Source organism: Paroedura picta, chromosome 17 (genome assembly GCF_049243985.1).
Source record: "Paroedura picta isolate Pp20150507F chromosome 17, Ppicta_v3.0, whole genome shotgun sequence".
NCBI lineage: Eukaryota > Metazoa > Chordata > Lepidosauria > Squamata > Gekkonidae > Paroedura > Paroedura picta.
Window position 1 is genome coordinate 21,398,436 of NC_135385.1, and position 21,622 is coordinate 21,420,057.

At 44.2% G+C, this 21,622-nt stretch overlaps 1 protein-coding gene across 5 annotated transcripts in view; it reads left to right on the forward strand.

Annotated features, from left to right (window-relative positions):
- Positions 1 to 1,249: 1,249 nt before the first annotated feature.
- The window catches only part of SDK1 (sidekick cell adhesion molecule 1), a 429,219-nt gene continuing 408,846 nt past the window's right edge, over positions 1,250 to 21,622 (forward strand). For all 5 annotated transcript variants that reach the window (XM_077316210.1, XM_077316213.1, XM_077316211.1 and 2 more), the window contains exon 1: positions 1,250 to 2,005. In XM_077316210.1, coding sequence (XP_077172325.1) covers positions 1,663 to 2,005 — 343 coding nt within the window. In that variant the 5' untranslated portion in view covers positions 1,250 to 1,662. The remainder of the gene's footprint in view (positions 2,006 to 21,622) is intronic.

The window sequence follows — 21,622 nt, forward strand, 5'->3', positions numbered from 1 at the left end:
TGTCTGCAGGGCATTGGGGATGTAAATGAACCTCACTTTGGAGTTGGACAGTGAATGTTGGGGCAATCCACTGGTTAGTTAGGGAGCCCTTGGTTGCGTTCTTGCATTTTTCAACCACAACACCCCTGTGAGGTAGGTTAGACTAAGAGAGGGGGGGGGGAGAGGACAAGACTCAGCCATAAGGAGGGTATAAAAAAGAGGTCAAAAGGGAAGAGAGGTATGAAAGGGCCTGTTGGAAGGTGGGGGAGGGCAGATTTGGGAAACTTGAGGGGAAGGAGAAAGGTGTGCCGGGACAGACTTGCCTCCAAAGTGAAACGAGACCTATTTCTATGCCTGCCAAGTGAGGTTTAAGATCCAGTGCAGAGATGGGAGTGGGGGGATCCAGGGCAGAGAGGTGGTGGAGGAGGGCCTAAGCCTCTCTTCTCAGCAGCCCGTCCCGGCGAGTTCAGCGACAGCCCCCAAAACGTGGGTGAGGCTGGCCCCGGTAGGGTGACGCGCGCCCTCCTGTCCGGTTTGCGCCCCGCGATCTGCGCAGCCCTTGAGGTCCCAGAAGTGTCGGGGGCGGGAAGGGAGCGAGAGTCCCCCCCCCTTTCCCAAATTTCAGACCGGGCTGGGAAAGCGCCCGCCGCGGATGCCCAGGGCCAGCCGGGGACGCCGAGGCTTCCTCCTCCTCCTCCTCCTCCTCCTCCTCCTCCTCCTTCTCCAGCCCTCTGCCTGTCTTCTTGTGTTTGCAGCTGGAGGACAGCCCTGCGACCCCTCGGGGGCGTCTGCGACCAGCGAGGAGGACCCTCCAGCCACGCCGCGGCTTTTCACCTTGCGGCCACCTCTCCTGCAGCGCCAGCGACGCCGCCTCCGCCGCCTCTGCGCTTGTTGCCACGGCCGCTGCGAGCCCTGCTGCTTTGGCGCGCCGCGGGGAGGTGAGAGCGCTTGGGCGTCCCTTCCCCTCTTTCCTCCCGGGAGGGGAAACCTGATCCGGGCTGCCCCACCTTCGCTCGAGAGGGGCCAGAGTTCAAGAGGGAGAAGGAGAGCGCCCGCCCGCCCGCCTGCCCGCCCTCCCTCCTTCCTTCCCCTCCCCTTGGCGGCGAGCCGGTTGCACAGCGAGCTGCGAAGCGCGGCTCAGTTTACCTGCTCGGCTGGAGCTGCGCGGATCTCCGCAAGCGCCCGGGCGTCGCGAGAGGGGCTGGGCTGAGGCTCCTGCGTGTGGGGGGAGTGTTAAAGGAGGAGGGGGGGGGCTGTTTGGCTGAAACCTGTCCGCGGGCTCGCCGCGATGCCTCCGTGGGATGCCTCTCCGCTCCTGTCTCTCGGCGAGACCGAATGACTTATTCAAGAGCTGGGAACTTCCAGCGGCGGCGATGGAGAGAGGCGCGGCGGCGCAGGAGCCCAGCCAGGCTTAATCGCCAGGGGGACCACTTTCCCCGTCGTCTTTGCGGTATGGAAGGGAAGGTGCTCTCCGCCTCGCCTGCCGGGGGCCGGCTTCTGGGCTGGGCTGGCCCCGTCCCTCCCTCCTCCTCCTCCTCCTAGGTCCAGAGGCGCCCCTGGCGAACCCCAAACCCTCCTCGGCCGAGACCCCCCGACTCCCGGGAAGTTCCCACGAGGGCGCCCGCACCGAAACTCTCTCCGCCCGCCTGCCCGCCGGCGTGGGTCGGCGGGAGGGGCGGCAACATGTGCCCGGCGTTGCAGCCCGCTGGCTTTGGTGCAGTCGGCGCTGTGGATCTGCCGGGCGCCCACCGGAGACTCATGGCCCGGGGGTGCTGTTTGCGTTGGCTTTGCCAAGCCTGCCCGGGGCGGCGACCCCTTCTTCCTCTTGGCCCCGCAGCGCCCCAAACGAGCCGGGCTGGACGGGAAAAGGGGCACGGAGCCCTGGCCCCGCCGAGGAGTCGTTGGCGGGGGCGAGCGATGCTGAAGTTAAACTTCTGTAGCTGCTGCTGCTTCTCCTCCTTCTTCTGCCGGGCCTGGTGGGCGTTGCTCCTCCTTCAGCTGCACATGTTGCCGGCGCTGGCGCAAGGTAAGGGCTGCTCCTTTCTCTTCCCGCCCGCCCCAGAAAGGTGTTCAGCCTTGCGCTGCCCGAGGAGCCCGGCCTCTCTCCCCAGCGCCGCAGTCTCCTCGCCAGCCTGGCATCCAAGGGGTGCCTCTTGCTTTGGGCATCGCTGCCCTCTTGCTTTGGGCAGCGTGGGCGACTCCACGTCTGCAGGCAGCGGAGGAGTTAATGCCGGGCTGGGTGGTGTCATGCCCACAAAATACGCGCTGCTGAACTGTCAAGAGAAACCGAGTCTGCCGGCTCAGGGCATGTTTTGGAAAGAGAGAGAGGGAGAGCGAGAGGCAGCCAGGGCGGGAAATGAATCCCCTTGTATGTTTGGCGCGACCGGGGCGCAAGCGAGCGCGGTCGAGGCCAGACAAACGGCGCGATTGATTCGTGTCTCCGCATTTCCACATCAAGAATCTTTATGGGTCGGGAGGAACAATAGGCTCCCCGGAGCCGACGCCAGCCGCTTTGAATCTCGGTGGCTGGTTCGCCTTTAAAATGGCCAAATGTATGTTAATTCGCCAAGCGTGTGTGTGAGTGTGTGTGTGTATTGGGAGGGAGGAAGAGGAGAATTTAAAAGCGTGGGCTCTCGCGTTACAGCTGGTCGCGCGGAACAACCTGATGAATACAAACGCCCCTTTCACTTTTTGCAGTCTCCCCCCCCCCCTCCAGTTCATTTGTCGACCGGTTGTCAAGCCGGGCGGAGCTTGTCTGTTTGGCACCCTGCTGGTCTCCAGCGGGGGTGTCTTCCTGCGAGTAGCGTGTAGAAGTTCACTCCTGCCAGGAAAACCAGGGTGTTTGGTTCAGGGCCCCGGGCGTTTCCTTTCAACCCAACAAAAGCTATTTCCCGGTTATTCTTTCTGGGTCCAATTTGTTTTCCTCCATGTGGATTGTTTTAAAAGAACTGGGAATCAAACAAGGTCCTAGTTTGGCTGCCAAGATATTTGAGGCTGAGCACCACCCAAGCCTTTTCCTTTTTCTTTTTTTTTTTTGCTTTGCAGAGAGCTAAGGGGATGTGTTTTTCTGCTCTAAAAAATCTTACCTACACTGAAGCCCAAAAAGAACTTAGCAGTGCTGGCCAGCACCCTCTCCACCCCTCTTTTTTGGTGTTGCATGGGGAAGAACATGGCCCTAGTGATTGGAGAGTTTGAGTGGTGAGAGGAGGAGTTAGGTAGCTATTCCTGCCCAGGCCTGCCTTGTCAGCATTTACTGGTTCAATGAAGTTTGTATCACCAGGCCAAAACATCTCTAAGACACTCTTTGGTAATCCATTTCAGCCTTTTAAACCTGCCTCCTTAGACCCCCTGGAATATGCTCTCAGCCCTTTCTTTGAACTGTTTTGAAGAACAGAGGCCTGTAAACCTCAGCTGGATAATATGTTTATACCCAAAACCACCTTGTTAATCTTCTCTGGAGCTACATTTTTCTGTTTTTGTAAATGTTTTCACTAAGCATCATCTTGACCTTTTGCAAGACAAATATTTGAACAGCTATTGAAATTGGGTTTCCTGAAGTCTGTGGTGAAGCCAGGTTTATATGCATATGCATGTGAAACAATTAAAGTGACCTTTCAAAAATTGAGAGGGAGAGAATTGGCTGAGTGGGGAAAGAAACCTTAATCTTTCACTGGAGAATACATATATTTATGTATCACTTGGTATTGTAGGGTGCAATCTAATGCTATTGTGTATATTACTGCAATCCTCATGAATACTTACTTCAGAGCACGTTCCCATAGAACTTGATGAGAACTATGCTTAGGATGCAGCTGCGTGATCAATCTTTGTGCCTAGTTTCTGTAGATTTAAGGGAAGAACAGACACTGCAAGTTCATGAAAATGGTCAATTATTAGAGTGATGGGTGGAAGGAGGAAAATTAATGTCAGATTCAAAAGCCATAGTTTTTTAGACAACTGTTTTCAAGAAAAATCCAATAGATCTGAACTGGTGTTCCAAGGACTGAAGACTGAAGACTCATTTGTGTTGGATTATAATTTGTATGTTAGGGACATTTCCCTGTAAGAAGGAAGAGAAAGATGTTATAAAGCAATGGTCCCCAACCCCCGGTCCGGAGACCGGGACCGGTTCGGGGACCAGTCGGTACCGGGCCGCAGATCCTCACCAGTGGGCGGCGGGAAGTCAGGGGCGCCAGCGGGAAAGAAAGTGGAGCAGGGGCTCAGACAGCAGCAATGTCCTTGGCAAAAGGCTAGCCCCCTCCTCCCTGGGCCTCAGTAAAATTGCCAAGCGTTGACCGGTCCCCGATGATAAAAAGGTTGGGGACCACTGTTATAAAGTATTCCCTTTGAGTATGTAATCATAGAGAAGGGTGCACTGTAGCATGACAAACGTAACTTAGGATCCTAGAAGTATCAATTGTGACAGGCTTTGTTATATCTCTCTCTGAGTTGATCAGTGCCCACAAGTTTTAAAAGAAACCTTATTGCAAGTTTGTATCTCAAGAGTTTCATTTGTATGGAGTCCTATCTTGAAGATGAAGAATATCTATTGAAGTTCTGTGTATGTGGCAATTCTACGAACACTTTACTTGGAGGAGGTCCTGTTGAATAAAATGGGAATGACTTCTGAGTAGGCCTTCTTAGAATTGCGCCTTCTTTGACTCTCCAGTCTGCTGCATCTGCTCAAATTGAGTCTGGAGAGTGGTGATTGGAATCCATTCACAAGTTGTACGATATGTCAAAAGAGTTTTAAAACAAATTACTTAGGTAGCATATTCTTGGAATTAACGAAGCGCATACAAGAGATGCTATTAACTTAATTCACAATAAACCAGATGAAAATAGGTTTTCAGGCCACATATTTTATGCACCAAAGACAGTGAAAACTGTTCAGTAATACTAAGCCGTACATTATAAGTGGTCAACTACTTTTATTCCCCCAGGCAGATTGTAGTGTGAAACAGAACATAATGGAAATATGACAATAATTCAGAGTTTTTGTGCCAGGTTCATCATTCGGGGTTTCCCAGCTGTTCAATGAAAAAAGCCATTGCTGATTACTGATATTATTGGTTTTAATAGATTTAGTGTTCTAGAGATGCCTTTCATTATTATGCTAGTAGCCACAATAGGCTCTACTATTAGAGAGGGAAGCAATTTATAGGTGTGATTTCAGTACTCTTTAACCACATTGGTCCACCAATCTTTTGCTTTCAGTCTTGTTTCTGAAGATGACTTTAAGGGGCTACTTGTCTACATGCATAGGCTGCTAGCTTCCAGATGAAGACCTTTCTTACACTGGTTATTGGCCCCGGGTTTGGTGTTGTTGGTAGTGTTTTTTTCCCCTTTTGCTTCCACACAGCACCATGGTGCATCTGTATACCTCCTCAGATTTCCCCAGTCATTCTTCTGACATTCCCCTAACCTTTCAGATCTACAGAGTTCTATTCAAGGTTAAGCTTTTGTGTTCCACCACACTTGATCGGATAACATGAAACAGAACATCCTCAACCATTACATATAAGTAGAGATAGGATCATAGAATCATAGAGTTGGAAGGGGCCATACAGGCCATCTAGTCCAACCCCCTGCTCAACGCAGGATCAGCCCAAAGCATCCTAAAGCAATTTCTAAGAAGGGGGATATCATCATGCCATTAATCCAAGGGAGCATACAGCCTACCCGGGGCTTAGCTAATTGGGAAAGGCTTCCCTGGCTCATATCTCTATAGATGTTTTGGAATCTCTCCCCAAACCCTGGTTTATATATTTTATTTATTTTTCGATTTATACCTCGCCCCTACCAGCAATGCGTAAACGCCAGTTAAGGTTCAGGCTAAAGAATGCACAACACAACGCTTTCCATCTTTTACGACTCCCGGAAAAAATCAGGGCATTGCTTCCAAACCCCGTTCATTAAAGGTATATAGATGGAACAGTGACCTTTTTTGTCCTTCTGGGGATGACTCCTAACCCTTATTCCACCTTGGGAGGCAGTCTGTCAAGCCTCAGTTTCCCAATAAGGCCCTATCAAAGAACACACGAGAGAAACAGCTCTCTTTAGAGGTCCCTGGCAATGCTTCAAGCCTGTTTATGCTTTCTGCTGCTCCTTGCCTGGTTGTAGATTGACCCTTCCTGAACCCATTTCTTTTTGTCTGAGTTCCATCTGGTCTGCTTACTCCTCTCTTTATTCATTCACGGCCACCTGTGTTCTACCCTGCCTGCCCTGGCCACATAAGTACTTGAAAGATAGAGCATTTAATCGAGACTTTGTTAAATGGCTGAAGCCACTGAGTTCAGGCTAGTAGATGGTAACTGGTAAGCAAAATGTGGCTTTAGAAATGCGCAAATGTATCAAATGCCATGAAGTCAACAGGAAGTCCTTTGAACGGGTTTTGACTGCAGTATTTCTAATCATGGGATTGGTTATCCTCACTTTAGTACTAAACTCACCAAGGGTATGGTATAAATGAGGAGGTTTCACCACCTATTGATTCTTGAATTTGAGCTTGGAATCTTGCTACTGAGGTTAATTAATGTGGATAAGAGTTCCCCAGTGTGTTTAGTAAGTTATTCTTCTCACTACTCATTTAAAACCCCCCACTACTCATTTTCTTAGTGTTACCCTAAGCAGCATTATACCCATTAACTTCAATGAGTACACAGATCCAACATTTCTTAGAAGTCTTATGCCCCCTGCAGGGTTCTTCACTCTGCGGGTACTAATCTATCAGTGATCCCTGGCCCCCAAGAGGTATGCATGGCCTTGGCCTGGATCAGTGCCTTTTCGATCCTGGCCCCGACCTGGTGGAATGAGCTCCCCGGAACCCTGAGAAACCGGATGGAGCTGTCAAAGTTCTGCAGGGCCTGTAAAACGGAGTTCTTGGTGTAGTGGTTAAGAGCACGGACTTCTAATCTGGCGAGCCACATTTGATTCCGCGATCCCGCACAGGCAGCCAGCTTTGTGATTTTGGGGTTTTAAAAAATGTAATCTGCCTTCAGTCCCATCGAGGAGGAAGTGGGGACTATAAATATGATAATTAATAATAATAATTAAGATTCTTTAAAAATAATAAAACCACTGTGATGATGATGATGTTATCCGTTCAGTCGTGTCCGAACCTTGGCGATTCTATAGGAAAGTCTTCGCCATGCACCCCTGTCTCTGACCACTTCTTTTAGTTGGTTCATGGTAATCCCTGTATGGGTTTTGATCGTGTCGAGCCAGCGGATCCTTTGGTGACCTCGTTTCCTTTTGCTGCTGACCATGCTGAGCATTAATGATTTTTCTAGTGAGTTTGATCGCTTGATGTGTCCAAAGTAAGAGAGCTATAGCCATAATATCTTGCCTTCTAACTGTATTTATAATTAAAAACATTTACTGTACAGAGGATACAGAGAAGAAGCCTAAGAAGCCTTCCTTGGTATCCCTCTCATGTCTACTTAACTGGGCTTTATCTGAGGAAAGTATTGTTAGGACAACCACTGATACTACAATGGCTGAAGCAAATGGTACAAGGCCATCCAGCCATCGTAGTTCCTCCTCTGAAGAAGGCCAAAGAGCTTAAAGATAGGTTCGTATCTACCTTCCTGGAAGAGGCAGTAAGCTAGTTGCATCTGAGGGATGCAAACAGGTTGCAGTCTGGCCCCTGCAGAGAGCTTTAATTAAAAATACAAAAATGGAGGGAAGCTGAAAAGAAGAACATTGTTGTAGGCTCAGTAGGGCTGCCTGCAGAATAGATGGATGAAAGGGAATCTTTCTATTTTAATGTGTTTCAGGGGAAAATGGGATGCTTGCTCACCTGTGAATAGGCAGGAAAAGATCCTGTATCAAATGATAGGGATTCACTGTGATAAATAAATATCAGATCAATCTCCCTGAGGGAGAGGAGAGGTTATTTATGTCTTGATTAGATTTATACTCTGTTCTGTTTCATGTGTGGGGAGGTTTATTTATTTACTTAATATGTACTCTGCATTTCTCCCTCCTCTCTTCCATTTCACCATCATAACAACCCTGTGGGGTAAGTTAGGCTATGTTTGATTGGCCCAAGGTAAGCCAGCATGCTTCGATGGCAGAGTAGGGATTCAAGATGAAAAGGGAACAAAAACCCAACCTGAGACAGCAAGTCAGCATCCCAAAGGTTGAGCATGAACTATATATTAAGATTAAAACACATATATTAAGTGCATATTAAGTAGATTTAAAACAACTTTAAAACACGGGGATCATAATCTGTGCAGTGTTGTACATACAGTCTCAATGGTCGCACATGGTATGACCATAATCAACCCAGAGGGTCTTCATCAGTGATCAAGTAAACATTATGCACAGGTAGAGTAATCCAGCATAACAGCATCACAATTATAATTATTTTATTTGGGATTGAAGAGGCCATTCACCGCCATCTACTATGCCAAACAGAATGGAATTACTCCTTGTAGTGCTTGTGTTTCCAGTAAATGTATTCCAAATTTCAGTATCCACAGCAGATATAGTGCAGACCTCTGCTCAGTCTAGTGTGGAAAAGAAAATGCTGTGAGGATAGTTTTGGAGCTGGGACCAGTTTTTTTTTTTTAAGTCTTTGGTGTGCAGGAGGTTTCTTACTAGACTGGCAGATATACTAATATGCTACAATGCTTTTTGACCTACATTTTAATAGAAATGGTCAAGTTAGCATTTACTCAAACAAACCCTGCGAACATTGTTGGAGGTAAAGGATTATTTTAGGAAAACATTCTCAATATTAGCAACTTTTAACCATTAAAAGGCAGACCAGAAATATTTTCTTCTTTGGCAATTCTGACTCTAGCCGAAGTTGATTTTTTTTCCGGGAAGGCAAATAAAACCAGTGCATAGCTTAAAGCATTGTTTAATGAGATGCAGTACCTTAATATTTAAAGAAAGAGAACTTGTCTGGTTTTCTTAGGGTAAAAGAGATGATAGCATAATTTTTATGCCACTGGATCAAATCTATAATTTAAAATTGAATAAGGCGCTGAATGCTTATTTAAAGTAGCATTAATATATATTATGATTTGCAAGAGCCAGGGAAATAAATGATAGAAGGATATATTTTTATGGACAAAGGGCTTTTAAGACTTAAAATTTATATGAGTATCAGTGTGTGCAGTGGTGGAGTGTTATATAATCCTAGGAGACCCAGTTCAAATCCATCTCCTACTTTTGCCACTGATCTCCAGAGATAATTTCTGCTGGAGAAAATGCCTGTATTGGAGACCATGGCAATTCCATGGCACCCTACCATGCTGGGGTCCCTTCTCTCTCCAAACCCCACCCTCTCAGGGCTGCATCCCCCCAAATCTCCCAAGTGTTTTCCAACCCAGAGCTCGCAACCTTACCCTCAGCTAAACCTGCCTCACAAAGTTGTTCTTGTAAGCATAAAATGGAAGAGGGAAGAAGAATGTTATAAGCTGTTTTGGGTCTGCGTTGGAGAGAAAAGAGGGGTAAAGTTACTCAGGATGGGCATGAACCATGTGACAATCCAAAACTCACGCTGGAATCTGGCTGGGTTGGGGTTCGGAGGGTAATTTTTGATGTGTATGTGGCCTGGAAAACAAAACCCACACCGAAAAACAAACATATAGGGACCTACCAAAGCTTGGCTGTGCAGTAGGGGGTTCCTCCACCAGTTTGATGCCTTTCACTCACACAGGGTCCATTCTATACTCTCCTGGGGCCACCTTATTTGGGTCTCTGTAACTTGGGCCTCAGGTACAATTTTCACCAAACTTGGTGAGTCAGTTGGAGATTCTCTGTGATTTTCTCTAGGACCCTGGGGGGGGGGGGAACACCTCACACCTTCCAGGCTTCATTTAATTGGTTTGGCAGAGCATGTGAGTTCAGGTTTGGGACTGGATTATCCCAGTTTGTGTTAATCCCTAACAGCTATCTAAATTATTTTCAAACATTATTATATACTGCGTGGTGATGGGTGGTTCCTCCCATGCATGCAGATCAAAAACCTACCAGGGGAAGCACAGTGAAAATATGTTCCCCAGATTGGTATAATGATAAAAGAAGCACATGTCCTTGTAGATCTCCTTCCTGTTTGATATAAAGTGGATGTTGCATTGGACTTAGGTTGAGGTATTTGGAAACTATAATCCATCTGGAAGTAAAAAGTCAGACTTGTTCTGCCAAGGCTCAATAAACAAGTGATGTCATTTACTGCAGTTTGACGCTGCCAGATGTAATTTTTAACAGGCTTCAAGTCATAATATTTGAAGTATCGAGATGACCAGGCTGCCTTAGAAATTGTAGGTTTTGTAAACTGTTTTAAAAATTCTTTCCTGTCCAAACACTGCAAACTCACTTCTGACCTGGCTAACCTGCGCTGTTGGTTGCCCCATTCAAGAGAAGATCCTAGGCATTTTGGACCTCTGATTTTGACATGGAGGATGGGTAATGGGGAAAGAAGATGGATACCGATGAAGGGGATTGCAATTCCTTTACTTTGGGCATGGGGGAGAATATAACATGTGATTTACCTCAGAGTTACAGATGCTGATAACTCTTAATTTTTTATTACAAGAAATTATTTCATGTTTATTATCCTCCAGTGGCTGCACCCTTCTGTTTGTGTGGCTAGTTATCTCTACTACTGTGGCCAGTCTGCCCTCCATCAGAATTCTTGGGGTTTATCTTTCACACCTATAACTTCCAGACAGACATACGACTTTCTTTGTATTTCAGCTCCATCATGTTAGCACAATGGCAGCCTGATCGTAATCTCTATTTGTGTACAAGTAATAAAAAAATGGGCCCTGAAATGCAGGTGATATGAAAGCTAGAGACTCAGATAAGGGTTGGCCCTTTGTGATAGCTGTATAAAAATATGAGATTGTGGGCTATGATTGCGACAACAAGAATGTGGGCATCTTTTGAAGTGTTTGCATCCTTTGAAGTGTTTGAATCTTTTACATAATTGTAGTGGTGCAATGTTGCAGATGAAGTATGTAGCCTGAATTTTATTTTTTAAGAGAGGACATGAGGTGGTAAAAATAAGTGTCTCTCAGAGTTGTCTCTGAGAGTTGTGTATCTTAAAAAAAAATCATCATTGTAGGCATGATATGAGTTTTGCATAACCAGATTGGTAAATAATACCATTTTGAATGGTGTGGTCAAAGAGAGTCTCATTCTGGATGTCAGAAAAAACGTAAGGCTGAGCAGGATAGTCATGGATGCTTGAAAGGCAACCTGTGTAAGGAAGTTATTAAATCTGTGAGTTCAGTAAGACATAGGCACTCAGCTCGAACAACCAACTACTTTACTAGAACAACAACAAAACACTGAACAATAACCAGAACGGTGGAATTTACACACATTCTTGAGTCTCCTGCCAAGACATGCCATTGGCTGTTAACATGGGCCTGAGATTGGTCCATAAGAACTGTCTCATGATTAGCCACAGACCCGGGATCAGCAAATCCTTAGCAAGGGTTCAGTTCCCAAGCTCAATGTCTGTTGTGTCCACAGACACAACAGAAGTTACATTCAAAAGTGTTTGAACATCCACCCCTGTCCAACAGCTGTCTTAAACTGAATGCACCCATAACAAAGTCCTTTTTTTAGGCCTTCTACTGATGGTGTAGAGCCTCTTGTGGTGCAGAGTGGTAAGGCAGCCATCTGAAAGCTTTGCCCATGAGGCTGGGAGTTCAATCCCAGCAGCCGGCTCAAGGTTGACTCAGCCTTCCATCCTTCCGAGGTCGGTCAAATGAGTCCCCAGCTTGCTTGCTGGGGGGTAAACGGTAATGACTGGGGAAGGCACTGGCAAACCACCCCGTATTGAGTCTGCCATGAAAACGCTAGAGGGCGTCACCCCAAGGGTCAGACATGACCCGGTGCTTGCACAGGGGATACTTTTACTTTACTTTTTACTGATGGTGTGTTTGTACATATAATGCAGAAGCAGCTTTAAATCTGCATGTGTATTGTCCTATTTTTGAAGACACATACCCTAGGACAGAAGGAGCAGCAAAATTTTATTAAGACCTGTGACTTGCAACCCACACATTTTCTGTTTCTAGCCTTCTCTTGCTAGGCCACTTATAGCTGAGTCAGCCCTTCAAAAGCCAGCATCCTGGATCCTAGCGATTCCCCTCCCCCTCCCCAGTAACTGCATACCTTAAAACTGGCACCAGGTTTCTAATGCTATTGTAAATCAGCTTTCCTGCATGGTTTGTCAGTCACATTTCAATCTGCCTGCATAGTACAATGCATGTGTGATTCCAGTATTCGAGTTGATAGGCATGTGGTTCAGATCTTCCATTAGATCACCAAGTCCTTTTATGTAGAATAATAATTGTTATGCATTTTATGTGGGTTTTAACATTTTATTGTGAACCGCCACAAGCTGACCGTGTCCAGGAGTGGCAGTTAATAAATATGGATATAAATTAATAAAAAAATAAGGAGACATTCCCACAGCAGGTTAACTCTCAACATGTCCCCTGCTGTTTGCCATACAGCCTCACTTCTTCCTGTTCTACACCTTTCTCATCACAATTACTTTTCTTCCCTGACCCTACTGCCATTTCTCAACTCTAGGCAACCTGTCATCACTTGCATAGACCTCAGTTCACTGGGATGGCCCAGGCTAGCTGGTCACAGATTAGTCCAGTTTGCTCTACATGGAATTTTACTTATCAGTTTTCACAACAGTCAAAAAATCTTCATGCAGTACTGAATATGGCCTCGATGTGAAATTTTCAAAAAATCTAAAGCCACCGGAAGGATTTGTGTGTGTATGTGTGTGTTTATAAGCGCTACTTACTTTCATATGAATCATGAACAGATTTTACTCATTTACATAAAATGCCTCATTCATTATTTCATTTGCATATTAAATTGTACCATTTGGCATAGCTAAGGCATTTAGCAGTAGAAATGTCTCAGTTTTCTAGAATGGTAAACATACCCAGTGATTGACGACCTCCAGGTATGACCTGGAGATTTCCCAGAATGACAGCTGACCTCCAAATTACAGAGATCGGGCCCTCTTCGAAAATAGCTGCTTTAGAAGAGGATGGAGTCTCTACCACTCTGCAGGCTGCATCCCCAAGTCTCTGGGAATTTCCTGAACTAGAGTTGGAAACTATAACAACAACGCAGAGAGAGAGTTGCAAACTGTTGCACCCTATGCTGCTCTAGCACATTTGTCTTAATCCTTGCTGTCTGGGAAAGCATAAATAATAAAAGCTCTAGGTTGAAAATAAGTTCTGCAGTAAACTAATAAAAATGTACTGTTTGGATACAAACACTCATACAATCTCAATATGTAGGGCTACCAGTTTATTTTGATATCAAGATAAACTTTGTAACATAGAAAACACTGCATTCTAGGTGTCATAATAGAGAGTCACAATAGTTAATAATCAGTTTCTGCCACAGCTTCCAATGAAGCCTTAGCTATATGGTAGTAGCAATATCAATGCCCCTTCTTCTCTTGTTTCCTGCCCTGCAGAAATACCCCCTCTATGCTCTGCAGACATTTGGAGACAACACACACTTTCCCTCTTGTTCTTGTGAGCTGATGAGGGGTGATGGTTTGCTTTCAGGATAAAATATGAACTGATGGGAAGGAGGAGGGTCTACTCTTAGTTCTATGTTTAGAAGGCCATATTTACAGGTTTCAAACGGCTGGTTCAAGCGTTCATTCTCTGATGACATCCACTAAACCCTGCAGCTTATGTTGATAGAACATGGTTATTGTTTGTAAGCTATTGTTATAAGGAAATATTTAAACAGCTGTTTCCTTTGATTGCATGCCATATATTGCACAATAAGGGAATAGTATAAAGAGTTTATTTCCCAAATCTCCAAAGGCATAATTTTTCATTTACACTGTCTATCCCTTCTTAGATGATAGCTGGGATACCACAGTGCATTTCTGCTTACAGAAAGATTGTTATGCACCTTGAATTGCTGGAGAAAAGTGAAGCTCATAAGTCAATCCTATGCAGCATTACTCTGGATTTGGATCATGTGCCATCACTTCCAGAAGGCCAAGCATTCTGCCCTTTCCCAAAGCTGCAAACAAGATAGTAGCAGTCTTTGATATAGTGTAAGATGATGTATGGTACAATCCTGCACAGATCTTGTTGTAATGGCTGAAGATGAAGACACCTTTTCTCATGGCTATTACATCTGCCATAAGAGTCTCCAAGCTAGGCTTGTTTTCAGCAAAACCTGAGCTATTCATATTTTACAAGACCAGATCCTACCTTCATGCTCAAGGTCAATTCTGCCTCCCATAGAGCTCAAGAAATATGTCTTTCATCCTTCTACCCAAGGGAAAAGACATGGCATATCCTTCATGTCAGAAGAGGTCTCAAGACATATATTTGTTGAACCTGCTGTGTTGGGGAAACCAGCACGTTATTCTTGTCCATATCTCCACCTAACACAGGAGAAATGTTGTTCAAGTTGGCCATAAGTAGCACACACAGAGCATACATAGTACAGGCTTATAAGATCCACAAACTTCCTATCCCTGCTGGCATTACAACCTAACAGTGCCGCATTCACAAGTCAGTTAACAGACAAGGAAGTTTGCAAAGTAGCAAACTGGTTATCTCTCCGCATTTATTAGACACTACAAGATCATCAATACTTATAATTCAACAGGTGCTGCCTTTGGCAGAAGAGTTCTACAATACCCTTCTGATTCTGTGAAGGCAAAGGGGTGGCAGGTGACAGTGGATGAGCGATAGGGTTGTGAGTGTCCTGCATAGTGCAGGGGGTTGGACTAGATGACCCAGGAGGTCCCTTCCAACTCTATGATTCTATGATTCTTTAATTCTATGTTATTGCTTCGTTCTTATCCATTTGTTCTCTTCCCTAGACTTAACATTGTAGGCTAAATGGTTTTGGAGTTACTCAAAGTAAAGAGGGTGACTCCCACAGGCAAGAGACAGGCAGCTGAACAAATTGTTCCCACCTCCCTCATTGGACAGTGGGAATCACCCACAATATATCCTCCTTTCCTCAGAGTAGAAGGATCGTTCATGATAAATATCCCGTGGTCTGATCTCAAGTGGCTAGCATATGTGGGTGACATAAACTTGCATCTGAGTTCAATTAATCATAAAGCAATGATAATATTTAGGGAGTAAGTAGAAGGCTTCGCTCTGAGTGGACATATATTAGGAAATCAAGACGATTGCAGGTTCCCATTGATTTCTCCTGTGTGTGCGGAACAGAAGGGTATTGATGCGTGTAACTAATCTAGATTTTTAAAGAAGAGGTAGAAAAAAAGAAATGATCCCTTTTTGAGAATGAGGGCAGTTTTACGGTGAGCGAACTTGGCCGGTTCCTTACAGATCTATCTGTACTAAATGGTTCAAGGGTACTTTAATGACTTCACTAAACAACATGGGTAAGTTCAAATTTCTCATCTCCGGTACTTTAACCCCAAATGCATATTTCAATTTCGATTTTCTTGTGTGCAGCTCACACTGCGGATTCTTTGTTTTTCATGCTGTTTTTGGCTCCCTCACATTGAATTTTCTTTGTAAATGTACGTGTTTTTTCAGTGTTCTACAAAAGCCAAGCTTTATCCATCCATATATATATATAATATATGTGCATGCTATACACTGAATATATAGTGTAAACATGTATATAAAATATAAAGCTATGAAACCAACAACAAAATAAGCAGAGCTGAAGCCACTGAGAGAAATATATACAGATATGGCCTCATTCCAATCTATGTAGTGGCTTGGGACAGCAGTATTTGAATGCCTTCCAGAGTAGCATGGTATGATCCAAGAGCTGTAATTCAGTATCACCCAAGGGATCCTGATGTGTGTTTCTTGAACTGCTTTCCCCAGCATTTAGGGTGACCACATGTTTTGGACCAAACGTGAATATGATTCAGTCCATTAAGAATTCTGTTTGAATTTTCCAAAACTTTTTGTGCGCTGCACAAAAAAGTACTCTGGTATACAGGGTCAGTATGGTGGAATTACTTTCGATTGTCATTTGCCTTGGATTAATGGCGTGCTTGTGTTGTGTTTACTTCAGAATCATTGCGGCATGAAACAAACAGGCATGACTGCTTTGGTAAATTATGACGTACTCCAGCCTTTATTTTCCCATCTGTCAGTTTAAACTGGCACTGGGCACAGTTGGGCCATCCAGCTGTCAGTTACACTTGAAAATCAAGTTTATTGTTGCCTCCAGAAGATTCATACAGTACGCCTGTTTTCCATCACCAATTAGCATAGAACAAAGCGGATTAGCTCCCAGCATGCAAAGAAAATAGGGGTTCTGCTAAGAAGGGAACAGAATCTCCTTATTTCAATTCCTTTCCATTACAGTAAGGCCCCACTGGTTACTTTTTCTGTTTTGTCAGAAAGGTGTACTGGAGAATAAAACAAATTACTCTGCAAGTAACTGGACTTGTGGGGCCGCCTACCTCCTTATGCCTTTTGCTGGGCTCTTTGCTTGGTAAGTGCAGATCTGTTTGAGATCCCTGGCCTAACGGAGGTATGCCTGGCCACTATGTGGGAGTGGTAGGGTACAAATGGAATATAAATAAAATAAAAATAATAACAAAAATCTAATCCTCCCTTCCTCTCCCACCAATGTGCATTTGTGAAACCAGAAATCAGTAGCATTTCTGGTATGCAGAGAAAGATGCTTTCTGTCGTGTGAGGTCAGATTAAGTAAATGTGTGTCTCCTTTGGCTTGTTTTGTCACTTGGCTATTCAAAACCATCAGTGGAACTGACCTTCCTGTGTAGACATGCACATGGAATGAGTGCAAATAGATTCATTAAATTAGACCAAGCCAACTTAGAGACACCTTGCCTGAGCATTTTATGTTTTAATGTATTTTCTTGATGTACACCACACCGAGCCCTTGGGAAGGGGAGTAAATAATATAAACTTGAATAAATAAATAAAAAGGATGGCCTTCAGGGCACAGTGTCGATCGGGAAATCCGACTTTGAAAGCAACACCTTGCGCTTGTTCTCCCCCCCCCCCCCCGTGCCCCCAACCCCTTTTCACTTGACACAACTAGCACTGAGAGGACTAACAGGGGAGTTTGATAAAATAGCTCGGAGCAAGGAACACAAAACATACCCAGCACGTTAAGATGCTGAAAATGGCACTTGCAGTGTCCTGAAGTGTGCACGGCGTGTTCTGTTAACACAGGCTTTCTAGCAAAGATGTCAGTTTTCATAGTATTAACTTTGACGGCCTACTCTTCCTCTTGCATTTTTCATGTCTTGCTCTCTCCCCCTCCCCATTTTTTGTTTCTTACTTCAAAAACCACCACTGAATTGACATCCGGCAAGCAGCGGTTTTTGAAGCTCACAGCCTCTGTCATGGGTAATTATCGCTGCTGTTTGAAAGACAGTGCGCACAAGGCAATTTGAGGGTGAAGGTCACACCCTGTGAACCATTCCACTCAAAGCAGTGGGTCATGTGCACCTTATTGCCAGCTTGACAAAATAATTTGCTTATGGCAACATGCCTCTACCCAGATTTCTCTTCCAGCTGCTGCCTGATAGGGTTGTCCCGCATCATATCTGATGTGCTATTATTTCTAATAGAAGCTGTGGAAGTCAGCCCATATAGATTGTATCAAAGGGTTCATGTGGTGTGTAAAGTAGAACCAGCAATTTCTACTCACACTTTCAGGGGACTGGATCATGCACCCCATGATTTGCTTAGGGTGGCCACATCCAGGTAGGTTCAGGTACAGTCTGAAGTTTTTTGGGGGAAGAGAGAAGAAGAGCCATTTTTTGTTACCTGCTTTTTTATTACCCAGAGGAGTCTCAAAGTGGCTTATGATTGCTTTGTGCGTACCGTGTGGATTACATTTTCATTAATTGTATGTGGGCTTGCATTGTGTCCCCACACTGTCCTTGTGTTGATCGTTCACACTCCCTGGAGTTTGGCAACTCTAGCAGTACCCCTTCAGTTTACCTGCACCATCCTAAGGCAGATTTCAGTCCAAGGAGTTCAGTCAATGGCCGACAGTAGAGGATCCATATCTGTTCTGAATTTCTCTGTGTTCCTGTCTTTAATTGTATGTCATGCCTGCCCTCTAGAAAGTAAGAATGTTTTCGCTGGCTTTGCTTTCTGACATTTCTGTTACTTATGTGTGCATAGGTATAGCTTCTTTCTTATTTCCTTAGGCGAGCAAATAAATAGTTCAACATTATGACCAGCAGAAACAATGATATTCCCAAACCAAAATGTTATGGTGCAGATCGTATTGTTTTCCTTTCAGTTTCTAATAGGTGTATTAATGTAACTGGGTGTGGAGTTCCTTATTGCAGGAGAAAAATAGGTGGTACTAAATTTTATGATCCATGTTAATGTAGCACTAACTGTCAATTTTTGAAGTTTATGTTATATATATATTTATGAAAATTCATCCATCAGTAGCTTGAAGTCCATGCTGGGATATAGACATGCCTCTTACAATTTTGACCTCAAAGATAAATCTGCTTTGCTAGACTGATTAATAGTTCATTTTCCTACTTTACCTGTGCATAGGAAATGACAAATATAACTTCTGAGTTATAAAAGAAAACTGTTTTTCTGTGGTTATAGTATGGATAAATTAATTGTGTCCCCAGCTGAAAGCTTTATGTGATTTCAAAAACAACTATAAGGTTCTCTGAAGAGAATCTTTTAAAAAATCTTAACATTACTAACCATTTAAATTGTGTTACTAATCTGTATGCCATTTTTACCTTAGTATTATATGGCTTTGTTGAAACTCTCTGATTTCTTATTACACAATTAATATTTTAATGCAGAAGAACATTTGAGAATATTTTACTAGGAAGTTCTGAAAGCTTGTTTTTGGCTGCAGAATCCAAGCACTTCGTTTCTGTATAGTTAATTAATGTGTAGAGCAAGGCCTGCTCCTAAGTACTGTTGAAATTAGAAGAACTAATTCAATAGCAGTCTTATTCCTTAATATATCAGTGTGTAAATTGTTCAGCTTTTATTACTGTTATACTCTGACGCTTCTTGCGTGAATATAAATTCTCTTTCTGCATGTGAAAAATATGTAGTTATCCCAAGATAAAAGCCATGGGATTTTAATTGGCAATAATTCATTTTTTTTTCAGTTTAAGGAATTGCCCATCTCTCTGTTGATCTATTTCCATAAACTGCAAGGTCACTGTGTCTCTCCTTTTGGGAAGACAGCCTTAGATCTCTTCAACTGACACATCAATATGGTGTGATTTAAAACGGCATACCCTAAATACGTATTTCTGTACATATGGTAATTTTTTAAAATTATTTACTTACAAACCTTAAAATTAAGATTCTGATGTTTTCTCCCCCTTCCCCTGTGCTGGAGAACAGCAGTCTAGCTTTCAAGACCTCTGTAACAAAAGAGGTACTGACGCAATGACTGTCAGTGGGACCATGACATTTGTCTCATGCCTAGGGTTGCCAGCCTTCAGGTGGCACCTAGAGCTCTTCTGCTATTACGGTTTATCTCCAGACCCCCTAAGATCAGTGCTGCTTTGGAGGGTGGCCTCTATTGCAGCATGCCCTGCTGCTGTCCCTTCTCAAACCCCTCCCTCCTCAGGCTCCACCCCCAGAATCTTCAGATATTTCCCTGTACAGTGCTGGCGGCCCTATGTATGAGCATTCCCACAGGCCTCTTCATTTTGTATAAACTCACCTGTAGTGTCCTCAGAGTCACATCACAGCCACTATTCATTTTCATTGCTATTCAGCTTCAAGCTATATTGGGGCACTGTGGAAAGGTATTTTAAATAATAGTAATAATAAAAACAACACTAATAATAATCTTCTGCGGAAGAGTGGAAATGAAATATACTGCTGTGCTGTAGCCTTCACGATTGTCCATATAAGAGGACAACTTGTTTTGATTGTCTGAATAAAAGGAAGGGTAACTTACGTTGAATTTTGCAGGGTCAATACAAATCAAAGATTTTATTAAAGTCACAGTTTCAAAAACTCAGCCTTAAAAGTGGAAACCGGGTGTTTTATTATTCCTTAGTTAGTTGTATTAAGCATTCTTTTTGAGAGGAAATAATAACCTAAAATAAAAACGGAACTGAATGTAAACAAATATTTTAATCTCTTAAAACGGAAGCCATAACCCTCTGTCAAACACACTGAATTAAAGACTGCCTTTGTATGTGGCAGCTGAAATGATGGGGATGAACATGATTTACATCAAGCATTTTAAATGCATTGCAATAAACTATGTAGACATGCATATGTGACAAATTATATATATATATATGTGACTCTAGGCCAAAGATCAGAGGTATTTATCTTCCACCTCCTGGAGAAAACACAGTTTCGCACAGTAAGTACTAGCTGTGCCTTGTGAAAAATAGGGGGAATTTATAGGGTTGCCAGTTCCGGGAAGGGAAATACCTGGAGATTTTTCGGGTGGAGCCTGAGGTGGGTGGGGTTTGGGGAGAGGAGGACAGTGGAACTCATCTCTGCTGCCTGGAGAACAGCTGCTATAGTGGGAGCTCTCCAGCCATTACCTGGAGGTTGGCAACCCTAGGCACTTAACGGTGCAGTCATAAACAGTTACAGCCATGCTTAGGACTGCATGGTAAGGCTGTTATTAAGAGCCTTTGGCTCTTTTGGCTCACTAATGAGGCTAGTAATAGCCTGGAGGAATTTCTGACCTTATTCACTGGATGATGATCCCCCACCCCTGCAAAAACTATTTTTGAAATTCTCCTCAATTTGTGTTCCTTTCTGCTAAGAGCTATAGGCCTTGATGGAGCTTTCTGGGTTCCGCTGAGCCTGTAAGACAGAGCTCTTCCGCCAGGCGGGATTATAAGATTGGGTCGTCCCCCCCCACCGTGTGTTTCTGGACTGTGTTCGGGACTGTTTTGGGTGATCAGTTCCCCATAGGCTTAGATCGCCTGTTGATACCAACAATATATTATTACTGTGGCCAGTGCACTGAGATATTGGGGGTTAGTTAGGTATTATTGTAACCATCATTGACTGTGTATTGTGGGCATGTCAGTTTTATGGGATGTTTTTATGCTATGTTTTATTGTAAACCGCCATGAGCCAGCTGGGCCGGGAGTGGCGGTATAGAAATGTAATAAATAAATAAATCTCATGGAGTTCTCAGAGCAGAATATGGGAGGTACCATTGGGTCTTTTCTTACCAGTACTCTGTACTAGCCTGTTCCACCCTTTCTTTCACCCCTGCTTTTGCCAAGTCCAGCTGACGATCTCTTAACAATAGCTTTTACTGTATTCTTATACAGGAGTCAGGGAACACAGGAGTCAGGGAACACAGCCACATGTTTGTGTGTGTGCTAGCAAGCAGTAGACTTTGGGGACGTTTGTCTGGAATCACAATACAGCGCATTCTCCAGTTGAGCAGTTTGGAGCAGATAATTGGTACGTGCCACCATAACAATGCAAGCAGTCTGTCCAACGAGAGACGAAGTTAACAGGATTATTTAACTTGGACAACTTAACAGAGTAGATTCCTGGTTCTACGTGACAAAAGTGTATTGAGCTTTAGTAAATGGAAGATTTGTCAAGGCTCCACAATAGTCCCTGAAATGTATACGGTATGTCCTGGAGCGGCGTGACTTTGTTGACTGTATAAATACTCTGAACTA